The sequence below is a fragment of the Tripterygium wilfordii genome, chromosome 12 (genome assembly GCF_013401445.1).
Source record: "Tripterygium wilfordii isolate XIE 37 chromosome 12, ASM1340144v1, whole genome shotgun sequence".
NCBI lineage: Eukaryota > Viridiplantae > Streptophyta > Magnoliopsida > Celastrales > Celastraceae > Tripterygium > Tripterygium wilfordii.
In genome coordinates, this window is record NC_052243.1 from 12,039,917 (window position 1) to 12,065,837 (window position 25,921).

Genomic DNA, 25,921 nt, shown 5'->3' on the forward strand with positions numbered 1-25,921 from the left:
TCAAGAAGTCAGTGTCGCTTGCCAAATCATGGCTTTACCAGCATGAAATCACTGGCACCGACTTTAGTTGCATACTGGTAGAATCCAAGTTCAAGAATACAAGTGCCAACACGGTTCTAATCAAAATACACTACCAGAGGCACTCCCAGAATCACACCGTTCCTTTTACCAGAAGGCATATGGACTCGGCTTTTAAGGATGCAAGTAAAACAGAATATTTCAGCAGAACTTAAAACAGGACTTTGTAAGCCAAGCAATCCATCTGATGCAGTTTAACGGTTTGCCTCAGTCATGATGGGTATGCTAGACTTATAATCGGCGAGCATAACACCTTTCCTTTGAGAGGTGGAACGAAAATTCCAAGAATTAAACAATTAAACTACCCCCACACACAAATCTACAAAAGAATATTGTTGCTAGAAAATTTCTATAAACAAAAAGATATTCAAGATCACTCTGTTTGTTGCCGAGTACCCCCTGGCGCTGCAAGATGCTAACCGTGGCAAAGTATACATGATGGACAACGAGCCACCCACCTAAAATAGTGAAGGAACTCTCGTGAGAAAATCAGAACATTTCGTGCAAGATTATTTATGAAAAGGTGAGGAAAAAAATCCAACACTAAAAAATGTCATGAAAGAACAAGCTTTTACATAAATAGTAAAATAGTGAAGGAACTCTCGTGAGAAAATCAGAACATTTCGTGCAAGATTATTTATGAAAAGGTGAGGAAAAAAATCCGACACTAAAAAATGTCATGAAAGAACAAGCTTTTACATAAATAGTAGCTCTCATTGGCATGCATGAGTGATCTTTCGAAAATTTTGTTTGTTTGTCGATTCCTTGGCAGATGAGAGTAAAGGAAAATTCAGAGTTTTGTTCATCTCTCTCTCTCTCTTTGTTAGCTATTATGGGAAGGCCCCAACCAGTAAGGTTTAACTTTCCAAGTCAAGAAAATTCAAATAGGATTAATGCACTTGCAATTGACAACTACCTGCAAAAATTCAGGTTCAAAATTCCATCAAGTTATCGGAAGAACAGCATCCAGGTTCTTAGAAAGCATCCAGCCACTAGGATATACAAGTTTTCGAGTGTCCAAATGCAGATGCCAGTTCAGTATGCTCGAACAACCGATTGGTTTTCCTTCCATTTGACTTTCATCTTCGACCACTTGCTCTATGAATGTTGTCTCCTATTAAAAGCAAAAAAAGAAATGCACTATGTTTAATATGTAAAAGGAACTTGCTCTTATAGTAGAAAATCCAGTGACTCCAATTATATGATCAACCATACTTGAAAACCCTCTTTAACTGTGTCCAGCTGTCGAATCAAAGCTGTTGTAGGTCGTCGCCATCTTTTCGTGTCCCACAAGATAGTGCTATTGAAAGCAAATCCAGACATATCCACATGAAACCTCCGCAATCTTTTACTTTTCTCGTTTGTGTGCCATCCAATTACCTGGCTACCATTGCACACGGGACCTTCCAGAATTGCCTTGTTTTTACTTTGTGCAAGCATTGCAACAGGCCATGTGCCAAAAAGGCTATAAAACATGTACTGTATCAGCAATTCAAAACTACGAGGCACTGATAGCAAAAGATGTCAAAATGCATATCATTTTGCTTTAGCAATAACTTTAGAATGGAAGTACGTCATGAGTGAATCGAATCAATGGCAAAAAAGAGAAATATGACGTTTATAACTCGTTTTAGTTTTTTGAAAAACCCACACCAACTGTCTTAGTCAATTCAATTACAATCATCTTCTTTGTCATTTCATACTGAATACCTATGATAAAAGCAGTAAAAAATGATACTAAAACTCATACAACAAATATAAATATATAAGAAGCAGCAGTATAATCCAACTCAAAAGCAATACAGTTTGAAGTAATGTGAACATCTCAAACTCACATTCTCAAAGCAATAAGGCCCAAAATTATTTTAGATTAAAGAGTCTTCGCATAAAAGCAAGGGGAGTGGTCATAACCTAAAGACAGAAAGCAGCCACCAGCTCCTTGCTATATTTCTTTATACTAGAGTAAATTCCACATTATATGAAGACTTGAACACTAATTACCAAATGTAACAAACGAGAAACACCTTACGAAAAAGAAATTGTATGAAGTTACTCCAATTATAGTAAATTAGCTGCCATATTAACTAATAATAATCTAATAGACTACTAAAAAAGCTAGATATAATATCATGAGGAGTGATTAAGAAGCGAAGTGCAAACGTATGACAGAAAGGTATTGAGCAGTAGGTAGTCGCGGGTGAGGCAGTATTAAGGAGGACAAACTAAGCGTGCCAGAAGCCAAAGTGAAATTGAAATCCCAAAGAACAAGAAGGAAAAAAACTACTAACCCCTCACCTGATAATCCCATATATAAGAAACACACTAGTCTTTTAACAAGCTGCTGACTCCATTAACACCAGACATTTGCAATCATAAACAAACCACCCGGACGTACTAATTAGAATTAGAACTTGAAATCAAACACATATCAAGCATCGGTTTACAATTACCTGATATCCCTCAAGTTCTCGAACAGCTCGAGTGAATAGATGTTATCATCATCCGCAAAATACACTATTCCATCAAGTCTATGCCTCTCAATATGCTCCAATGCAGTGTTCCTCTGGTGCACCCCTCTATCCTTCACATCCGTCAAATTCTTCTCACATACTAAATGCCTGTACATCACCCCTGTCTTTCTGATTATATCCGCTGTTTCCGTTGAAGCCGTATTCCCCTCCACCACAAGCCACAGCACCGGCGGCTGCACTAATCTCAAAACTTGCCCCAACCGATTCAAAAAGTACGTCTGGAAAGCCCGATTATAGGTAGGTGTTACCACAATTAAGAGCTTCCTCGGCACGAAATCTAACCTCATCTCCATGTGATTTAAAGGCGTATATAAATGATCCACCCCCAAGCTCACACTATCTAGCGCGAAATCATCACCGCGTTTTTTCAGATCTTCATCAGCCAACTGGACATTGACATGTGACGACCTAACCATGTCAAAGGAGAAATCGTGGCCTCGAATGTCATCGTTGCTGACGCGACCAAACAGCGGCACGCCTAAAAGGAATCCCAAGGCGAAGAAGAGAAGGCATCTGAAGGAGGATCGTCTCCATCCTTTCCGGCTCCCAAGAGATCTTTGTACGAAAACTACGACCAGCAATCGGCGGAGAGATACGACAAAACTAAGAAAAACCGGTAAAGGCAACGATGAATGTCTACCGTCAGCAAAAACCTTGTGCGACGGAGAATGGACTGATAGTGGAGACCCTAGGCCGCCGTTCTTGTACGAACGGTCGTTATACGCTGGCGACAAAGTTCTACGGAAGGACGCCATTGATTCAATGGTCAATTACATCATCAAAACGATCTGCTAAGAGACTGTAAAACACTAAAACCCTAGACGAAGACCAAGCCGAGAAAATCAATTTGGATTTTGAATTCGACTCCCCTTTCCATTGGAGGATATCCAGTGCTAACTCACTATAGATCTAACATGTGGGAGCCCTTCGGGTTTGACTCTTTGAGTCCATTTATATTTCGTTTCACTTTTACCCGCCGAGAAGTGATGGGCCATGGTGCGCCTTATAACAATGTGGGCCGAGTACCTGCAAATAAGAAAGAACTAGTGAAGTAGTGGGCTGTGGGCTTGTAGGAGCTGCTGGGCTGGATCTTTCAGCAGAAGTAAAGGGATGCCGGTATGTTTTTTGGTCACTACAGCCTAGGCTTGATTCTAGGGGTGACAAAAAAATCAGTTTCGGGTTGGACAACCACACTGTTTATGAAATGTTTTCATGTCCGGATCTTAACTCATATTAGATTTCTAGCGTGTTGAATCGATCAAACCTGGATTAGTTTAAATCTAGATAAGTAAATCTAATAATAACCTAATATGGATTAGGGTCTGAACAAGTAAATCGGACAAAATTTCTGAGTTTGGATTTGGATCCGATTTTAAATCGGGAAAATTTAATCAGGGCCAGACAAATTATATCATCTAGACCAGACAGAGTTTTACCACGCCTACTTGATTCACAAGAGCATGAGGATCACTAGCTTTGACTTGCTTCATCCTCTTGAATTTGCACACCCCCATAAATAGACTCCACGCGATCTCACTGTTGATTTAGGTCCACCTACGCTGTGGGCTCAAGCCTATACTTATGGGTTGTCCATTTTCTCACAGTATCGCATTTGGATTTTGGTTTATTTTGTTTGATTTCGTATATTGGATGCCGAGCAATGAAGGCATTGTATTGGGCCCAAAATTGGTCTTTTTCCCTACAGTGATATCCTTTAACTCTTATGACGCATCGCTTATATTTCACAGAATTCTCCTTTGTCTTGATATAGCCTTGCATGTTTACATACAAACTTGTATTTTTGTACCCTCTTGCGAAGGTTTATAATCCCACATCAAATTGAAATAACTCAACTGAGTGGCATATAAATAAAGATCTTACACCTCTCACATTTAAAAAAAAAAGGTCCAATTGAGTGGCATATAAATAAAGATCTTGCACCTCTCACATAAAAAAAAAGTGTTCTGTACCTAAGTACATAGGAGACGGCTCAATGAGAACAAATCCGTGCTTGTCCGTGTCCTAAAATAGACAATATTTGTTGATATGTTGGGGCTTGGATTTCTAATAGTTCTCAAAAAATTGTTTTCTTATTTTATTTAGTGCTTGAATGAGATTGTTCTTTACAACATTATGTGTGGATTGTTGCCTAGTAATATTCAACAGTATGATCAATGTGGTTATCAATTTCAACAAGTTGTTAGCTTAAGTTTGTTGGGCTTCTCTTGCAATTCCGTGCTCTTTTGTTTTAAGTAACCGAGAACGATATCATATAAGTTTATGATTTGGACATTTGAAATAGGTTTAAACTCATGTCATCAGACCACGCGCACATAAGTTTCTCACCTGATGACATGGTAAGTTAAGTCAAAGTATTGTTCCCAGTTAGAATCAAACTCAGAACCTTCCGAATCCATACAGTTTGACTCCAGAGAGATTCTTTACTAGGCTATCACCCAAACGGTTAACTCCCTGCCCTTTACAAGTTCAATTTTTCAAGCTACACTAGTCAATGTTCTTGTGATTACGATGTTGAAAGATTATTTTGAAGAAACAAAAACTGGGTTGATTTATCATCGCTGCCTGCCTGTAGACCAGACATATCTAAGATCATTCAAACACGTCTGATGATATTTACTTGTAAATGCAGGATTGGACGAGTGCTTAATGCGTTCTCTGATTGTATGTGATTTACTCAAAGAAGACAACTGAAAGGTCGTTATCAAGTATGCAATAATCAATGATGCATTTGTCTTTGCCTTTTTAGTAGGAATGATAACGGGTCAGATACCTTTCCAATTAGTGAATACCAAAATCGTTTCCATTTAATGTACACAATATCAAAACCCTTTAAAAACCATTTAAATTTCTAAAACCGGAACAGTTTCATAACTGTTAAGCTGTAAATACCTACTTTTTAGTGTAGATATTTGGACTCCATAGCATTGCTATAATTAATAACTAATGTTGGTCCCAAATCTTTTTCTCTCTATAATTGTCCTGTTTTTGAGTTTGGAACATTTTGACTCGAACCCAAGTGGTCTCTATCCTCCTTTTCTATAATTTCCACAATGGTTTTGGTGTTTGACCGTGCAATATCCACTAACAAGATTTTGATGCTTTGGATAAGTTTTGGGGGAACTAGCTTCTAGCTAGGCGAAACGATGACATTTTTTCCCTTGGACATAGTGAATATTGTACCTCTTTTCATCTAAGTCTTTCAAATTTGTTATCCTGGACTCTTTGGCCCATAAAACACGTTCATTGGATTAGGAGATTTGACCTTATTATATACTGAATTTCATATCTTTCCTTGAGTGATGTGGAATTTATTACACTATCTATCTTGTTATGCGTTAATGGGTTTGACATTTTATTAAGTTATGAATTCTTTTCCACGTTCTTTCCTTCAAAATTAATCCACCACCGCCAAGCATTTGATGCCCTTTTAATCTGTTTATGTAGTTGCTTATTCAACTCAATGACATAAAAGATGTAGTTGCTTAAAAGACAAATTAACTAAGCAAAGAAAGTCAATTAAACCACAACAACAAAAAGTTCGAAATGGGTCAAACACTATTTAATCACATGAATCATGACAAGCAACAAAATGTCAACCACTTATTAAGTTATTATAGATTAAAAGCAAAGATAATTGTATTTTAAGCAACTATTAAACATACTTTCTCCGACCTTGTTATAGCCTTACCATCCACGTGCCTTTCAGACACAAACTGGTCTTATTGTCTTATCATCTCTCTTTTAATTTCTTTAAACACGTTTAATCTCTCAAATTTTCAAAATTAGTGACCAAAGTCATGGATAGTCAGCGTGGGGAAGTATTAAAACTTTATCACACATCGGATTACATATATAACTCAATCGGATGACATATATGCAAAGATCCAATCCCTCTCAATCAATAACGTGTTTTCTTAAAGATGAATGACAATGATTCAAGAAGAATAAAAACATGATGACCTTTGATATAAAACGGACAATATTGACTTATCATGTTCGGACAGAGTCTTCCAGCATATCGTGCCTTTATCAGCCAACAAATTTTGTTCTAAGCTAAGGCAAATAGGTGAGTGAGAATACACAAAGTGGGGGCCATAATATTGCAAAATGGAGGGTCGGTTCTGATTCAGAAGAAACTGAAAAGAGAAGACTAGAAAATCAAAAGAGACAGAGTAAGCCGTTTAATTTTGTCAATTTTTATGTCACTTGCCCCAAAACTCACAATACATGTCAATTTGTGTTCCCCTCGTAGGGGGTACCCATGCACACCACTAGCTAGTTGACACCCAAAATCAGTCTTTGAACCTGTCAGTCCATTAGTGCATGTGCCAATGCAGAAAGAAAAGAAAAATATTGCCATGCAATCAAACATATATATATGTGTGTGTATTGAGGGCTACCTTTTTTGTTTTTCACTATGAACGATAGTAATATTGTCTATCAATGCGACAAAAAGGGTAAGTGGTGACGTGGTGTTACATTATCTAGTGAATGCACACATTATTGCATGCATATGTGTGTGTGAAATGAAAGAAGATGTAGATTGCATGAACCATTTGAGTTTGATTCCTACTATGAGCAATATCACTATCATCACGCGTTGAACTTTGACCCAACTTACAATATCGTCAAGTGGAAAACTTATGTGCATACGGGTTTGATGACTCGAGTTTAAACCCATATCGAATATCATAAGAACAAACTTATATGTTGTCGTTCTCGATTAAAAAAGACAATGGCCCAGGGAATATTATGGCCGCACAATCGATGCTGTGGCTATGTTTAGAAACCAAGACAGGTGCAAGGCACATCAATGTGGGGTCAATTTCCAATGATCAAGACTTAATTTGGGTAGGCAAGTGGGGGCTTTCGGCTAATGGAGGAATCAAAATATTACTAGTTGGGTTTTTGAAACCAAGATTGCTTCCTCCTAACACTTGTTTTGGGACATCCTTGTAGTGGACACAGCCCCATGAAAATATATACATATATAGATTTATATACTAAGAGATAAAGGTCACTTTGTTGTTGTCTCACCAAGGATGGTCATGCATGCCCTCATGGGTGTGGTTCTTGAAAAGACACATTTATATATGGAAAAAGAGCACATATGCTATTGCCAGTTTTATGTATGTGATTAGAACGTTTCTTGGGTATAAAAATGTTGGGTCTTGTTAACCAATGCGTTAAGGATAATGGTTAATGATTCATCACAGCATGACATGACATGCATGATAAACAATCTTTCAATTAACTTTTAATTAAAACTTTAAATATAGATTTCGATAGAGTTTTTTAAGACTCCATAACACTTTAATGTCATTTATGTAATGCCCTAAGTACACTATCAAAATTTTCAGTCTAATACACATCAATAAATATTATCCATTTTGAGTTGTCCGATTCTCGTGGATACATCGGATCCAAAATTTTCTCAAAAATGCACACCAACAATAATTTCTCAAAAATAATTTTTTATGATTCATCAAACTGTACCACTATTTTTGAGCAGAAGTATAAATATTTAAGGGGCGGTTTGATTATTATTTGCATTAATTAAAGTAATTGATCATTATTATCATAATGTTTCTTTTTAGGTTATTGGGGCGCATAAAATGATGCGATTGGACTACCTTAGATAAGGAAAAGTCGATTGGAGATGGGGACACGTGGCATCTTGTGAAATTGATGGCAGAAAAAGATTGAAAAATTCGTTTTTAGCATGACATGTGGAGTAAACTTATTCGATATATTCAAAGATGTGCTTGAAAATGATGGTTTAGTTGGATACATGCCCCATATGAAAGGGAAGGCAAAAGAACTAACAAGATTCCTCTCCACAAAGAAGATTAATTAATTAATTAGCATTAATATTTACAGGTAAGTGTTTAAAATATGGTTCTTTAAAGATTGTCCACTCCATGGGGGCATAGATAGATACACAACATATATATATATATATATAGAGAAGAATTTTCGCATAAGGATATAATGTAAGAGTGTAAAATAAGAATCTATGTTTACATCATTGATTTGAAATATATCTCCTTTGACTACCGATGATACCATTCTACTTACCGGATCAATGGTTACCATCTCCGACCAATTTCTAGCCAAATAATTGTCGGAGGAGGACCCAAATTGGACCCGCAAGTACCATTTTGACCAAAAAGTTGAGAATTTATGGTTCATAATGACACTTTAAATGTTATTGAAAGTCCATATTCAACCGCTGAAATTAAAAGTCCGTAAAATTTATGTTTTATGGCGTCCACATGCGAAAAAGTATGTAGATATATATTGTTTCATCAAAGAACATATATTATAATATAAAGTGCACTACATTGTGGTAATTAATTAGGTGAACTTGGAATAGTTAGCAATGTGGGTCATGACAAAAGATATTGCTTTGATTTATAAAACATTAGTTTAAAATCTTTTCATGAACTTTTTTTATTCAAAACATTTGTCCCTTTGTGGTTTAAGAATTTCTGTTATTGGCTGAATTTAATTGATTACTTGAAAAAAAAAAGAAAATAAAATCATCATTTCAATAAAACATACCTATAAAAGATCACACAAGTTACTGTATTACACTCGTAGTAGCTTCTCCTACTTAATTTAAGCAGACAAAAAAACATCATCATATGATATAAGGGTCATATATATATATATATATATATATAGGGTGCCGTAAGTCATTCAACAACAGAAAAATCCAAAAATAAAAGTTTGAACAGTAGATAAATTGTAGGGTACTAATTTGTCATTGAGAAGTAGTGAGGGGGGGCTCGATCTTGGTCTTCATCAGGGGTCCCAGTTTTAATCTGCTGTGCTACAGTGAAACCAAATTGGTATATATATATTATATATATAAGTTTTGGAAGGTAGGAACTTGTCATCTTTCAATATAATCATACTAAGGTACATCAGCACCACTATATAGCGCACTATGATATGAACAACATATAGTACTGTCTCTTCCAAAGCATCTATATATATATATATATATATATGTGTGGATGCCTATATGTCATATTAATTTCTTCGACCTAGTTGCAATGCTTGAGATGTCAAGGGAAAGGGATATTAAATTAATAGAATCGAGATATGAATGGAATATGATGAAATAGAGTCATTTTGAGATTCTCTATGAATTGAGACATAAAACGGAGTCATTATGAAAAAGTATTGGGAGCTACGAATGAGACCTCGAAGCTCATCTTGGTCGTGGGTTGAGAATAGGAATCGAATTCTACAGGATCTAATCTCCCGTTGTTCTTTAACAATTCAATGGTAAAACAATTGGCTGTTAACTAATTAGCCATGAGTTCAAATATCTTCTATCGCAGACCTCAAAATGTATGTTTTACTTCAATTATTGTCCATCAAAAGGATATGAATAATAAACATTGATTGTGTGAAAATTTTCCCTCTTAAAGTCGTATAGATCTGGGATGACTCATAGTGTTTGATTTTAATTGGATTTAGGGGCTCCGTAATTCCTTAGAGTCTACAATTCATTTTTAATGACGCAGAAAAAGTATGACAAGTTTTAAAAATAGAAAAACAAAAATGTGTTGTGATGTGGCACACCTCTCAAACCATTAGATTCAAATTATAGACTTTACAATTTTAAACGAATTGCGAAGCCCTAAGATCCGTTTTAATTTGGCTACAATCAATCAATCGATACATACAATTTATGGGCAATTTTTTTTCAATAAATAAATTATAAAACCTAATTATATTAATATATATAGCTAGCAACCAAAAGAATAGAACCTAATAATTCATGATATGCTAGCTACTTACACCACATACAAGGAAGGCACTTTGTTGGGGCACATGCATGGGTATGGGGTACTAACTATCCTAGCTAGCTAAATATGGACGTATACATATATAAATAATAAACTGTATAAAATTATTTATTTAATTAAAAAAAGGAAACTGAGTAGGATCGGTCATGAAGACACAAGGAAATTAAGTTAAGTTGATATATATAACAACAGAAGGAAATGGAGAAAATAAAAGTAAAAATTAAAAATTTAAAGATAATAAATAAAATGGGTTGACGTGTACCACTTAAAAAACAGCAAAGAAGATGGGTCCCACTCCCATGTTATCCCACCCGGAGTCTATTTTTCTTTTGTGGATTATTTTTTATATTTATAAATATTAAAATATGAATGTGAAATTGTGAAGATAATGTGATGTGATAGCTCGTACAGAAATAAAAAAAAAATTAATATATTTGTTATAATTTGACGAAGTTATGGAGAAGTAGGAGAATCATGTGAGAAAAAGGATTTTGTCCAAATCATTTGAGGTATTTTCGCACTTGAGTCTAAGGTTCGTGGGGCTTTTTCTTTCTAAATGGCACCTAATCAAGTGTTGTTATGTTGATTTATGTTTATAAATCACATTTTGCTTGAACTTCAGCTAGGGTTTGTGATTTTAACACCCTCCTACATTTCTGGACACGGTTATATGAGACCTAACAAGTGGTCTATAGGGGTTAGAGTACCCCTCACCTTGTGAGTGGTCAATCCATAAAGACATTTGAAAATACAGTTATGCAAGATCTAACAAGTAGTCTATCTCCGTAAGAACATTCAAAAAAAGCACAACATGTGATCCAAACGGGCAAAGGTATTTTTTAGATAAAGATTTGACCCAAATCACTTGAGGTGTTGTCCACATTTTAGACCCAATGCCCGCGTAACTTTATATCATTCTAAAGCCGCCTCATGGATTATTACGTTGGGTCATGTTTATCAATCACATTGTTTAGCCTTCAACAGAAGATATGAGACTTTAACAAATAAACATATTATATATATTATTTTATATTTTTGCACAAATAAACATATTATGTTTTGTCTTATATGGTAGCAGGGTTTGTAGAATTTAGGTTGGTATTATTATAGAGAGAAATGGACCCGACTCCTGAGTGGTGTACGTGTGAAGGGAAGGAAGGGAACTGCATGTGTTTGCAGAGTAAGCGCAGCTAAGTTTTGTCATGTGAGAAGTAGACACACTCAATTATAGCTGGACTTTGTTTTTTCTCGGCTTCCAATAAGCATCTCTCCCCCCATTTAAGGGCAGTACCCCCCAAGTACATGTCTCTACTACCTACTATTATTGACCCTTTTTTTACTGTCTAGCTACTTTAACCTTCTTTTTTTTTTTGTAACATTTTACCCTAAATGTTATATATCTAGGGTTCATATTGACGTGCACAAGTATTCCCTCTATTGCAAGGGTTTTGACGATTTTTTTTAGAATAATCAAATTAGAGATTCAAAATATTTTTGATTTTTCCATACGTGGAAATAGTTTAAATAAATAAAATTTCCAAGTTCGTCTATTGGGTTTTTTGGTAGTTTAATTATATGGTATCGGAACAATGTTGTTTTATAGTACATATTTATAAGTATAATATTCATAGATGTATATATAGATGGATACCAATAAAGAGAAAATTAATTTTAATATGGTATTGGAATAAGGAATAATGTTGTTTGTAGTATCATATACCATCCATAAATGCATATAGATGGATCCCAATAAAGAGAAAATTAATTATGTGTTCATTAAAAAGGTTGATTTATTTTAGGGAAATTCGTTCCTGCTCACTACAATAGGCAAATTCGACCCCGTTCACTACGAAAATCTTGTGCACGAGAATTTTTTAGGTCATGTACCTTACTTTAGGCAAAGTTTGATGGGTATTATGCTAATTTTCCAATTTAGGCAGCGAAAGTATTTGCCGTATATGGAAGGGAACAACAAGAAGAAGAAAGTTAGGCAGATTCTTTTTTTCCCCTACACTTCTAACAAAAAAAAGATATATATAAATAGTAAAGAAAAATATATTGTATTTTACAGTACAAGTGGGAAATATAAATATATAATTAATGATCAGTAAAAATGGGGGATAAGTCATGAACTCTAATCAATGCACAGTAGTACTTTGTGTAGTAGATATCAAGGGGACTGTTTCAAGTGACTTCCCAACCTCATCACTAATGCACATTATCTCCTCCACATTGGTAGTAGAAGCTTTTGTTGATGTTATTGGGAGTATTGGAGAAGAAGAAGAAGAAGTAGTAGAAGAATTGGTTTGTGTAAGTTCTTTGGCTCTCTCCACTTGAACAATCCAGTCTGTTCTGAATAGAACAACAAGCATAAGCAAAGCACAGCAACCTTGAGCTGCTAACAATCCAAGCCATAGCCCTGGAAATCCCATTTTGACCACAAACCCCATGAACATTGCAACTGGCATACCCACCAAGTAAAATGATCCCAAATTGATGTTAGCTCCAATTGTAGGCCTTGCACTTCCTCTCAGAACCCCACACCCGGTCGTCTGAGGGCAGTTTCCGAGCTCACAGAGTCCGGCGATTGGCAATGCAATGGCAGTTAGCTCAAGGATTTCTGGATCATTTGTGAAAAATGTAGCCCATTTGTGCCTCATTAGTGTTGTGAACAACATAGCAACTAGGCCTAATCCGACCGCGCAAGCCAGAGAAACGATCATTGAAATGCGGGCCTTGGCGGGGCGAGTAGCGCCTAATTCGTTCCCAACTCTTGTTGATACACCTTGACTTAGTGCTGAAGGGAAGACATAGACTAAAGAGGTGGTTTGAATTAGTATTCCCATGGAAGCAATGGTAGCTTTAGGGTTGACTAGCAGTCCACAAAGGAGGATCATGAATTCATACCACCACCATTCCAGGCAAACAGAAACACACGTTGGCACTGCGAGAGCGAGCAGAGATGACCACCCTTTAAGGCAATCCGCGCTGGGACTAACCAGCGAATCTTTATATACGCCGGAGAAGTAGACGTAGGAAATCAGTAAAAGAATGAGATTGAGATTAGTCCAAACCGTGGCAATTGCAACACCAGCAATGCCTAATTTGAAATGGACTACAAGAAGGAAATTGAGTGGGACATGAAGAAGAACAGAGATGGCAGAACAACAAGTCAAAGGCAATATAATGCTTTGTGTCCTAAGGTAGACTCTAAGTGGGTGAAGAATTGAAAGAAAAAACAAGTCAGGGATTGAGAATAAGATGAAAGTGTGAGCAATATTTGATATTTCTTGGTCTTGACCACACCACAAGAGGATTCTATTCATGTTAAGCCACATGAAAGAAATGGGAATAGATGTGGATAGGAGGAGAAGAACTGTCCTTTGAAGGGTTAATCCTAGTAGTTTCATTTGTTTTGCTCCATAAGCTTGTCCACAAATTGGCTCCATTCCCATAGCTAATCCAGAGATCACAGAGTAACCGGTGATGTTAGCGAAACCGATCGCGAGCGACCCTCCGGCGAGCTCAAGCTCTCCAAGATAGCCAAGAAAGAGCATTGAAATCATGCTTCTTGAATACATAAGTAGACCAGTTATTGCTGTTGGTCCTGAGATCTTCCCTATAGCTTTGACTTCCTCCACCACCTGAATGTAAAGAAAAACAAATCATCAACAATGAAAAGAACATATTTTTAAGTAAGAATTTGAGGGGTTTTTTTTTTTTTTTTTAATACCTCAGAAGGAGTAGGCCATCTATGTAGTTGTTTTTGCACATCTGAGGGAAGATCCATGGTTTTGTGGGGATCCATGAAATGGGTTTTCTTAGGAGGGAGGAAAGAGGATGGAGAAGAAGGTTTTGGGTTGCACATAAGTATAGTTTCTCTTAGAGACTTTTTTTTAAAAATTTTTGAAGATAATAAACTAAATGAAATGAGGTTGGAAATGTATGTATGATGGAGCTCTTGGTAAGTGTTATTTGTGCGGCTTGTTTTGGAAGGGTTTTCAATACATGGTGGTATATATATACACGAAGAGGATGGCCCCCACTTTTTCCTCCAAAACCACGTGTCAAGACTTCTTACCGAATGCTGCTAAAAGCTCATACTAAAGAATAAGAGATTAATTGTGTTGTTGTAGGGGCCAATACCCTCTCTCTCCCTCCCTCCCTCTCTCTCTCTCTCTCTCTCATACTTTTAGAACAAATTGGGTGTAGACTATGGAAGTACCTAAGAGAAAGTGCTCATATATCTATATATGAGAGTGAAATCTTTGTAAGTGATTGGTGTGGTTGGTTTATTTTTAACCGTCCTATGTTTATTTGAATTTTTTTTTTGGTATTAATGGTGGGGAAGTACTAAGTAGTGCTGTAGTGGTGGGGTGTAAATAAAAGTGTATGATAAAATGTGGATAATAATGTTTTTAAGACGACTAATCTTTATTCTTTAGGTGGTCTTTGATGATGATGTATATACACAGATTTAAAAGTGATATTCGAACCAAGTTACATTAAGTTTACTTCAAACTGTCACATGTTTTTAGAGAATGTAATAGAGTCGTGGAAGCGTTTAGTATTCATAGATCATATATTTGTGTCGATGTCAATGTATCTAGAGGCAGTTCCGTCCCTCTCTATTTTATTCTCGGTATGTTTCTGATATTTGTCTTGATTAATATATGTCATATTTTCCTTTAGAAGAGGTGATAAAGAAGTTTATCTTGTTTGGATTGCCAAGTGCAGTGGATAAAGAAACAATTTCTTCGCCCTAGTTGAGTTATGATAGAGAGGTATGTAGGTCGGTATATCGGTGTCAGGGACAAGGTTTGCAAGGCAACCGTGAATGATCTCTATTTCTTTGCACAACCCATGTGATGAATGAAACCCACTACAAGAATCATTTTCCTGTCTGCACCCACTTGAACACACAAACATCCTCTGCCAGTATATCTATATGCCCAATCTGTATGTATTAGTGAGAATCTGGTCCAGACCCCCGATTGGTTCTGGCTCTCTCTTTTGCTTTTGGTATGGTGTTTTAATATTAGTTATACAGCTTGTGGTGGAACAGATGGTGAGAGTTATGTTCCACTAAAAGGGAGATTTTCCTTGGGATTTTCTCGGTCTCATGGATTTTAGGTCCATTTTCACCCGTATAGGTTTTGACCGAGTCTTACTGTCGTCATCTTGGTGCAGACTAATATGACAGTCCAAGTTTACACCCACTCAGCATGCCCTTCCGTGGTTTCTCAGTTAAAAAAAATTCAAGAAAAAAAAACTGTTTGAAGACTTTTTTGTAACTCTATTCATCCACCCAGGTAACAAGATGCTGTTGGTTTAAGACACTACAAGATTGAGAGTCATTATTACAACAGGTTTAAGAAAACTGTCCAGTTCATGACAGGGGGAACAAATTCATGAGTTGATTGTGGGTATCTTTGTTTCAGACCGATGAACAAAATTCTAAGAGCACCCACTTAAGCACTATTTCCTTTTTCATTTCATATATATATATTGAAAAGAAGATTATCTACATGGGTATGTGGAGTTAGGTCCGTGTTGTGTCATGAACAGGACCACTGAACTGTGTTAATGGGGATGGCAGTAAATGGCTGTATAGAGAATCGGCAGACGGAAGATAGAAAACACTGAGAGACAATTACGTGCACCAACTCTAACCATTTAATGTGTATCCTTTTTCTCACAACAAAGGGTGAGAGACTCTGCATTGGCCATATATTTGGCTGTCTCAGAAGTAACCCTACCATCATCACTCTTTCTGGAACAATACAAGCATAGCAGAACCTTTTCTTTTCTTTTTTTTCCTTTTCTTCAAACTTTTTCTCAGAATCTGAGCAACTTGAAGAATCTGTTTTCTTTGTTTCCTCTGTATAAAATATTGTCTGCTTCTCTGAAATCTATACTCTCTTCAGATGTCAGATTCCATGTGTCTCCAGCTCAATAAGTTTCTGTAACTGAGAAAGCAATTTGTCATGGCAAACAGAACCAATAGAAAACATTAGAGTTGGAAATGATAAAAATCAAAAACGCATTTCGAATTTAGCATCCCTAATAGGGAAGTGGGGTTCACAAACAGATCCCACCAGAATGTATAATAGAAAAGTGACAAGTTTTTAGATCACAGGGAGATGCCATTCACTGTAGCATCAGCAAACCAATTAGCAGAAGCAGAAAAATCATCTAGCAATGCTAAATGCAAGTTTCAAAAATGGGAAAATGAAAGACAACAATGACAAAAACAGATTTGACATAAATGAAAAGATTATAATTCTCTAGAAACTGGAACATATTCACGGATTCCATCATCCTCCCAACAATGCCCCTTTTTTATGTTCTGAAAAAATTGGTGCTCACTCTTTTAAGTGACTAATTGCTGGCAAGGATGCCCAAGGATCTTTTTGCTATCACCACAAGTGTTAACATCTAATGACATCTAATCTAAGATGTAAGCCATAATGTCACTACTGATGGTTCTCTGCATTCAAAGTTTTCCTCTTGTAAGCATCAGTTTGATATGCGTTATGGGGATGCCATAATGCAAAGATCAGATTCTTTGCATCATTTACAATGAATTTTAATCACCCAAAAAACACATAAAGGTAGCTTTCCCTAAAAGATCAATCAAGCTTTCAGAAAAAATTAGCACTAAAGACATGTCTCTATCAAGATTTCTGCCAACAAAACTCACGTACTAATTATTCCCAACCAAGTTTAATCCACTGCATTCGACATTCGTAATACAAATGCAGGCAACAAATGGCATAAGATTCCAATACCTCATGCTTGGATCACCAATGTATGATAAAACTTTAATCCTTCACAATTAAGTGATTTTCTTCTCATGCAGAATAAATCCCAGTCAACAGTACTTAACTTGGTCAGCAAGGAAGTGGTCTTGAAAGTGTCCTCGAATCTATAGTTGAGCCCCCAACTTACTTTTCTAGAAATTAGCAATAAAATAACAGCATTTCATCAGGAGGGTTGGTGTTCACTGAAGTCAGTCTTGGCTGATTAAGATAGCTTGCCTCACCCAGCATTTTCTTAACAGGCATATATGTATTTAAACGTTAATATGTTTAAACTCTGATAATATACATGCAAGAAGGTCACTTATGCCTAGTGTCTATCTTCATTGCTCTTAATATTATATAGAGGTCTTTATCACCATCGCAAAGGGACGTCACATGACCCCCTTCTAGACGTTTTTCCTCACTATTTCAAAATAAGAATTTTCATTTAGGCTGAGATTGGCAAGGAGTTGGGAATTGTTGGGGTGAGGAGGATTGGGGAAGATTTGAGGAGGCGAGGGTTTTATCATTTCATATGCATAAATATGCCCGATCCTGTGGATTTTAAAATGATATACCTTCTGGAAAATTCTGCTCAAATAAACAGTAGGGTAAACCAATAGCACAACGCCACAACCTTTCAGTGAATTGCACGACTAGAAAGAAATAAAAAGGAGAGAAAATGGATAAAAGGGGAACATCCAAGGTAGATGACTTTATAGATCAACTATAATAAAGTGCTATTTACAAGTTTTTCCTAAAGCTAAAAATTGTAATACTCGTGTTGATAGCAACCCAACAAAAAAATATTGGTACAAAAAATACCTCATGTGAGAGAGGTGGGCTTCACAGGGCTAGATCGAGGAATAGCCAAGATGGCTAAAACTCCAGCCACAAAGGAAGAGCATGCTCCTACAGCGAGAGCGGGTGAGTTTCCACCACCAAATAGCTGATCCCAAGGTCCACTCCCAAGCGAAACCACCATCTATTTTTTAAGACAAGTTTCATCCCAATTCAATCAATCAGATTGTCATACTGCCAAAATCTTAAGCAGCAGAATCTTGAATCACATATACAGCAACTATACAGTAATCACTAAGCTCATTAACTGTTAAAGCAAATGGTAAAATGATAATAACTAACATTCTGGTAACTCAGAGAAGGAAATACTTTGACATGATAACAGGAAAATAAAGGCCCGAAAATTCTCTTTACCTTATTGTGAAAATCTGCATTTAATATTTGAACAGGATTGCATGCTAAGTCTACAAAATAACGATGCATAATAAAGCACTCATACTAAAATTTCAGGCCTTCTATGTTTGGCGGCATTATTACATATGCATAGATGTCCAACTTTACCAAGGATTATAAAGGTACATAAACCTGCAGTAAAAAAGACATATTTACATATGGCCTAGAAGAGCTTCCATATCTGGTACAAAGGTAATCCACTCTTGCTCCGAAGGCAATGAAGCAAGCAACTAAATTTCTTAATAGCATAGAACAGATCAAGGTTCAAAACGAGATCTTGCACAGCGCTAAGGGGATACTCATTTCATTTACATTTTACAAGAAGAGAGATTGAGAGAGAGTGAGAGAGTGGGATGGTGCCCTACAACTTACACAGAAAACCTATCAAAGTCATTTTTATCTCCATAACTGGCCCACTCCTCTCAAAATTTCCAAGCTTAATAACCCACCCCCTTTCGTATTGATCTTTGTCATCAATAAAATTAGTAAGTAATAGTCCTACTTAATTGAGCAGTCAGGATCATGAACTTGCATATCCCAAGTTTGAGGTGCATCTCAGCCAAAATCGAAAAAGACTTCAGGTGAAATTTCAAAATTTCAAGCAGTATTGGAAGCAAGGCTTGTACATTTGAAGATAGATACCATAAGCCAGAAATTTTAAAATAAATCCCCTTCTTGTGTATCGTTACGTGTGAAATCTAGAAATTACCAACAGTTACAACTTCATTTAATCATAAGAGAACTGTGAGTCAAACTATAATCAGGTCTAGTTTGGGATCAGTTCCATGAATCTTTAACCAAACTACTTGGTTTCTCTATTACTGTTCAGTCTGTCTAAAGAACCAAGGTGTTGAGTGATTTCAGCAGGTGAAATTATGATATGAAGAAAAAAAGGCTTTCAACAGGTAAAATTTGTGGAATACCTCCAAAAAACTATTAGAAAGAAAAACCAGATGTTTAGGAGACTTGACTGTTTCTAACATTCAACACCATGAAATTCAATTGCAAAGTCTCTCGCTTATGTGAAAAAAGGTTACTAAGAATAAGATCATTGAATTCTTTTTAATAGCAAATGAAAAATGGAGGTCTATTACCTCATAGAACACCTGCTGTAAAGATTTTCTGAGTGTTAGCCCCATGTTCAGAGCCACACTAACAAATTATATGTATTATAATTATTGGATTATAAGTGACTCCAGACACTGTGAAGGTGGATTGACAACTAGAAGCAAAGTATCGGATAAGAGTAAGGAAGTAAATATATATAATGCAATATCAGCTTAATAAGGGCAACAGTAGCATATGAAAAGAAGAGTGTAAGAACGAAACAACACCTGTGGGATTGTAATTGCTAGATTCAGAACTCCCATTGACAAACCTGTGAAAACAAAACATCAAGACCAGCATTCCAGCAGACTATTCCAGAAAAATTTCGACAAAACAATCAAAGAAATACTGACCTTGCCCAACTCCTAGAGGTTCAATACGTGAGGAAATCAAGGCAAATGGAACACTGTATGTGATCTGTATGGCAATATATAATATATTGATTGAGTGCAGGAACAAGGTCTAGAACAAAACCACATTAGAAAGACTCGTATTAATATGTGAGGACAACCAGCCAATTTCACAATTGCTTTTCCCCCCTTTGCTAAAGCATTGTCAAGCCCCAAAAAAATTTGGCCAACAGAAGCCATGGGCCAAAAGTAAACAGTAATCTGAATTTGCCACCTTTCAGTAGCATTACTTATTTTCTTCAGCTCTGTGAACCCCAAAGTTATACAGACCCACAAAACCAAGGAAACAGGATTTACTCCTAAGAGGGAAAATTATCCTCTACACAAAAATAGTAAGATTAGCATTTTGAAAAGTTTAAGGGGCTAGGCAAGCTTCTCTTTGTTTGTTTGTTAATCCTTTCTGAGCTATGCGCAAGGAGCTAGTCCCATTCCCTTCCCCTTTGAGTGATTGAGACAGTATATACACCCAAAAAGATGTCATATTAAAGGATTGTTTACATGCACTTTCAGCTAATGAGATTTTGGAGGTCAAAATCAATTTAATGATAATTCTCACTGGCATAGACCACCCAGATGCTGATAGTACAGAATTCACAAAGACTTGAAGTACTAAATCTCATTCAATTTCCTATTTAATTTTCATTAAAAAAAAGGATAAAACACTATCTGCATTCAAAAAGAATAAAATACCATCAATAAAACTCCAAACATAGAATAGGGGAAAGAAACTTACTGCAAGAGGAAAACCAAGAATAGCAAAAATAATCAGAGCAGCTATAACAACACCGTGAGGCGGCAAGGAATGGCCTACATAGCCCAAACGGGACACCACATAGGAGAGTATAAGTATTGCAACGAAGCAGACAGTCATCAGGAGATTTGAAAGTCCCCAAATGAAACCAGCTCCCCACTTTCTGCAGAGCCTCTCCATAAAAACTGACGTTATTCCAAGAACAAGTGAATTCAACATCAAACCCAAAGCACCCATTCTAACACCAGAATTATAATTCTCCCCTTCATTTGGCTTTCCACCATAGATCTCTCGACCCATCCAATCAGTATCAAACAAAAGAAAGGGAAACCATCCAGTCCAATTGAGAGCTGTAACCAACAAAATTACCAATATAGAACTTGAGAAATATCTAAAAGCCCCAAATAGTTCCCAGAGGAAAGCTTCTTGAGCGTGGCTTGACGGTCCATGTCCTTCAACAGAAGGTGCAGAACTATCCCTTAAATTCAGAGGTGATTCTTGAGCTGCTGAGATGCTTAAATATGCTGTGATTGCAATACAAGCGACGTCAAGATAGAAAGCTGACTTGAGATTGGCGCAGTCAACATCACACGCATGGGTAATGGTCCATGGAAAAATTTTGAACCAACCACTGTATGCTCCAGTGGCAAACCCAAGAATATTACCAACCGCCATAAATAGTGAGAAGTAAGCATTTGCCACTCGAGTCCTCCGATGATCCTTCTCTAAACAACAGAGTATAACCATGAGAGATATTTCAATATGTAGCTGTTTCTTCGAACTCTTTGATCTCTGACATATTTTTTGCCAAGTATATTTGCCAATTGAATTTTCATGAGAACATAATTATATTATTATAATATTTATAATAAAATAAAAACATTTTCCTTCTGGCCTTGTGAAGAAACACATGAGAAATACAGTTCTCACGGGTTTCTGATAGAAGACACCATGCATCATTCTAATTAGAATAAATTATGGCCACTTAATCAGATGGGCATATGAAAATAACAATCTCTCACATAAGTCTAGGAGGAAGAAATGCCAATAATAGTCCTACAATTTTCATTCTTGATAACCAAAGAATTTTTCCACAATGAAGAAAGACACCTACCCAATAAACCTTGCGAAGAGCTCAGGAAGTGCTGAAGTAACAGACATGCTTACCACAAATATCAACCTAATCAGCATGCATAAAATTTTGAGATTTGATGCCATGGAAAAAATGTGAGTCTGTGTAGCATCAACACACTAAATCAAAACTCACATCTGAAAACAGGCTAACAAAAATTATAGAACCTCCCAGAAAAACAACAATTTAGTAAATAAATATGTATATTTCAAATATGCGTACAAACACAGGCATTTATGGCTTCTACAAACTTTACAGGTGCTAGTGAATATTAGCATGCCCCCTTGTCTTAGTAAATTTAAATTTCCCCTTCTCTTTAACAAGAAACAGCTATCTTTTGCTCAGGTCCTTGACTGCAGCAAATTTTGAAGCTGAAAATCAAAATATGAATGATAATGCATTGCTTTGTAAGGTTAGGAAGGAAGTTCCGAGTGTTAAGTTTGATAATAGTCCTTCTGCAATCTTAGAGCCAATTATGATACCTTATGGAGGTAGTTAGTTATTATAATTATTACAATGTTTGCCCTACTTATAAACATTTGGTATGCTATTAATTTAGTACTAGCAGAAACCATAACAAATCTGGGCTCGGGTGCTTGCCTATGATACCATTAGTAAACATCCAGTTTCCATCCCACCTCTCATATTGTGTGGAATCCATCACTTATGTGAGAGGCAAATGGAAACTGGATGTTAACTAACATGATTCAAGCAAATCCACCAGTATGGCAAACTAAATGCCAAGACAGGTCAAGGAGTTGATTGTCGAGGATGTGAGCAAATTCCTTGTGCTGTCCCATCTTGCTGGATCACAATTAAGTATCAACTATTCAACTTCCAATTCCTCAGTCAGACAAGAAGCCAAACAAATTAATTCTGTTAAAGTATCAACTTCTGATTCCTCAGTCAGAAGAGAAGCCAAACAAATAGTAGTGTGCGAAACAGACATGAAGAGTGGGCACCTTCATATTAGAATGAGTGGTTATGATTGACAGGCGGCATTTCAACCACCAGATTGGCTCTGGAAATCGCAAGTATTTGGCCTTTCTAAAACTGTTTGTGCCTAGTTTCAAAAGTTTTACAGAGATGGACACAAAAGTAGGATATGCCAGCAATGCAACAACGAAGGGCAAAGGAGTCTGAAGCAGGTGATATTGTATTACTACAATTGAGGCATGCAATGTTTGTAAATGGATTTATCACGAGCTCGTGCCAAGGACCATATAACATATTGTAGAAAATGAGATTGGATGCTTATTTGCTTCATTTACAACAAGACTTACAATCCAACTCAAGTCTTTAAAGTTTCAAATTTATATTCACACAACGGGATTTGATGGAGATACGAAAAGGAAAAATTGAACATCTGCCAGAGTGAAACAAGATGGTCCTGAAAATGTCTTTGAGAGGTCAAGGTAAACAGTAAACCAATTTTTTTTCTGAAGTGCCTAAGTGAAGCAGATAAGGAAAGTACCTTCATTGCTACAGAGTAGTTGAAGACGATTGATCCTAAATTGTGTCTTAAGAGAGTACTGTTCCCACTTTGATAAAGCTAACTGTCTATGATTTATCAAATATATTTAGAAAAAATATTAGGACAAAATTTGATTATAATGTCTCTATTGAGTAAATGAGATTTGAGTTCTTGAACTACCTACAGTCTAGAATTAATCTTCTTCTAACTTCAATCTCATATTGAATTCTCTTTGCTCTGATTCTGTTCAGGCTGGAATTTCTTAACCTTGCCAGGTCATTGAGGATGAGATTATTGTTTAGCGCGATGTATGTGCACTTGGCAGTATTACCAACCATAAAAATCAAGAAAACCTACCAAAAGCACTGCTAAGGAGACGCAACTGCTTCACCAACTAGTCAAAACCAATTCCAAATTTCCAACAGACCGTAACCAGTAAATAAACAAATGAACTACCACCATTGCTAGGGACATAAATGTCCATCAAAGTACACAAAGATCATAGCAAGAAAACCTAAAATACAGAAAAGGGAACATCAATATTTAAATAAATATTTCCGAGAAAGTGATGTATAAAACTATTCATAACCATCAATATTGACCAAGAAAAAATCTAGCAAATATTTGGTTTCATCCCATTCCAAATTACTAAATACGAAAATCAAGCGAAAATGGAGAAAAAAAATTGTAGCCAAAATTACCTGTTAGATCAGCGAGAAGAGCTCGACAAGGACCCTGAGTCATGTTATTGGCCACATCGAGAATCCAAAACCCCAAAACAAATGCGGCAATCGCTCCGGGTCTGTGATCGACATTATCGCCGAGCATCCAGCCAATATCCGCCGAGTGACCGATGATCAGAACTGACACGGCAATGGAAACAGCGCCGGCGAGTATAAAAGGCCTTCGTCGGCCGAAGTGACTGGTGCATCGGTCGCTCATATGGCCTACAAAGGGCTGCACAAGCAGGCCCGAGAGCGGCCCACACAACCATATCACGCTAGCCCACGCATGCGGAATTCCCAGCTCCTGCACGTAGGGCGTCAACAGAGAGAGTTGTAAAGCCCATCCGAATTGTATCCCGCAAGCGATAGAAGCTACGCGGAGAAGTCTCCGAAGTGGAACCCTGGCCCGGACAGTTCCTCGCACCGCCGGTCGCGTTGTGGCTGGTCGAGCCCTGCCCCGGTGCGGCTCGACTTGAGGGATTGCCATCCCTAACAGATTATTTACTCTCTCTTTTTCTCTAAATGACTGTTTGTCTTTCTGTTCACTCTGCTTCGTCACTCGACAGCTAACTTGCAGAGCACTAAACAGCGGGGGAGAGAGAACTGGCGGTTTTGTTTAGAATCTTTTGCATGTATGATGTAACGCAGACTCGCTCACCCCTATTTGTTTAGAGGCTGCACCGGAAGTTAATGCATTTACGCGATGGCAAAAATGGTATTTCATACACCCGAATCATTAGTTGTAGTGATAAAAATGATGTGTATTATCCTAATAACTAAAGTTCGAATAACCCTCCCCATATCAAAAAATGGAAAATGATCATCCAAATTTATAAAATTCCTATGAAAGGGTAGCGATATCTTTTTAACCAAGACGAGACCATAAAAGTTTGAGTTTGATATTGGTATTTCGATATAGAGCTAAATTCGGATTGTTATTATTTGATTCTTCTTTCCACATAAACTAGTTGGCAATAATGCACGGAAAAGCAATAAAGATAAAAATTTAAAGTTTCAATAAATATAAGTATAAAAATGATTTTTTTAATATAGAGATTTATGTTATAATAACATAATTAATTATAATCAAGTTAGTTTGCTTTCCTTCGATGGAAGTTGATTTTCCTAAAATTATTTTACCTTGTTAGTATATGTCAATGTCATTTTTGTGGGGGTCTCAACCGGAAAGAATCCATATAAACCAATTATAAGTTTCGTATCCATTCTCATTCGACTATGACGATAGAGGAGCAAGCCTTCTAGCCTAACCCTTCACGGAATGTCATACGCCTAACCCATTCCTTGCATATCTTTAAGAGCGTGATTGGATTGAGGGATTTGGAGGGAAGAGAAATGAAGGGAAATATAGTTTCATTCTAATTCCCTTGTTTGGATAGTTTATTAAAAATTAAGGTGAGGGATTTGAGAAGAAGATTTCATTAAATTTTTGTTAAAATTCTCTCTCTCCAAAATGGAGTCATTTGGAGGGAAGGGATTACTAATTAAGTCATTTGTAAGTTAAATATCTATTTTACCCTTGTACATAATATTTTAACATAGAAATAAGGATAAATTAGTAAATTAAATAAATTTTCTTTCTTTCTTTTTTTTTATCTATCCAAACATGGGAGGTGGAAAAATAGTCCCTTTTCCCCTCCCCTCCCTTTCCTTCTCTCCCCCTCCCCTCCGTTCTCTTCCCTTCCCCCCAAATCTCTCAATCCAAACACACTCTAAAGGATTAAGGAAGGGCATGTAAGCTCCGGGAAGGTAAAAAGGGAATCTATCCATACTGATAAGCAGAACTTGCAGCTG

At 36.6% G+C, this 25,921-nt stretch overlaps 3 protein-coding genes across 5 annotated transcripts; all 3 read right to left on the reverse strand.

The window, feature by feature from the left end:
* On the reverse strand, positions 1-3,508 carry LOC120010898 (probable beta-1,4-xylosyltransferase IRX9H). Its single transcript, XM_038861812.1, has 4 exons — positions 2,529-3,508; positions 1,294-1,543; positions 995-1,192; positions 1-536 (listed from the first exon to the last, which is right to left on the reverse strand). Exons 1-3 carry the CDS (start codon positions 3,362-3,364, stop codon positions 1,022-1,024), a joined length of 1,257 nt encoding a protein of 418 aa, XP_038717740.1. The 5' UTR covers positions 3,365-3,508; the 3' UTR covers positions 1-536; positions 995-1,021.
* A 9,017-nt stretch (positions 3,509-12,525) lies between these two features.
* On the reverse strand, positions 12,526-14,321 carry LOC120011416 (protein DETOXIFICATION 48-like). The gene is made up of 2 exons (XM_038862523.1): positions 14,187-14,321; positions 12,526-14,097 (listed from the first exon to the last, which is right to left on the reverse strand). Exons 1-2 carry the CDS (start codon positions 14,319-14,321, stop codon positions 12,592-12,594), a joined length of 1,641 nt encoding a protein of 546 aa, XP_038718451.1. The 3' UTR covers positions 12,526-12,591.
* A 1,760-nt stretch (positions 14,322-16,081) lies between these two features.
* On the reverse strand, positions 16,082-24,776 carry LOC120011077 (sucrose transport protein SUC4-like). 3 transcript variants are annotated; one of them, XM_038862115.1, is made up of 6 exons: positions 24,086-24,776; positions 20,761-21,503; positions 19,971-20,034; positions 19,845-19,888; positions 18,082-18,241; positions 16,082-16,416 (listed from the first exon to the last, which is right to left on the reverse strand). In XM_038862115.1, exons 1-5 carry the CDS (start codon positions 24,594-24,596, stop codon positions 18,083-18,085), a joined length of 1,521 nt encoding a protein of 506 aa, XP_038718043.1. In that variant the 5' UTR covers positions 24,597-24,776; the 3' UTR covers positions 16,082-16,416; position 18,082. The 3 variants fall into 3 exon arrangements, with proteins under 3 accessions (XP_038718043.1, XP_038718042.1, XP_038718044.1); XM_038862114.1 differs by having other exon boundaries at positions 16,082-16,422; positions 24,086-24,775; XM_038862116.1 differs by lacking the exon at positions 18,082-18,241 and having other exon boundaries at positions 16,082-16,422.
* Positions 24,777-25,921: the final 1,145 nt, after the last annotated feature.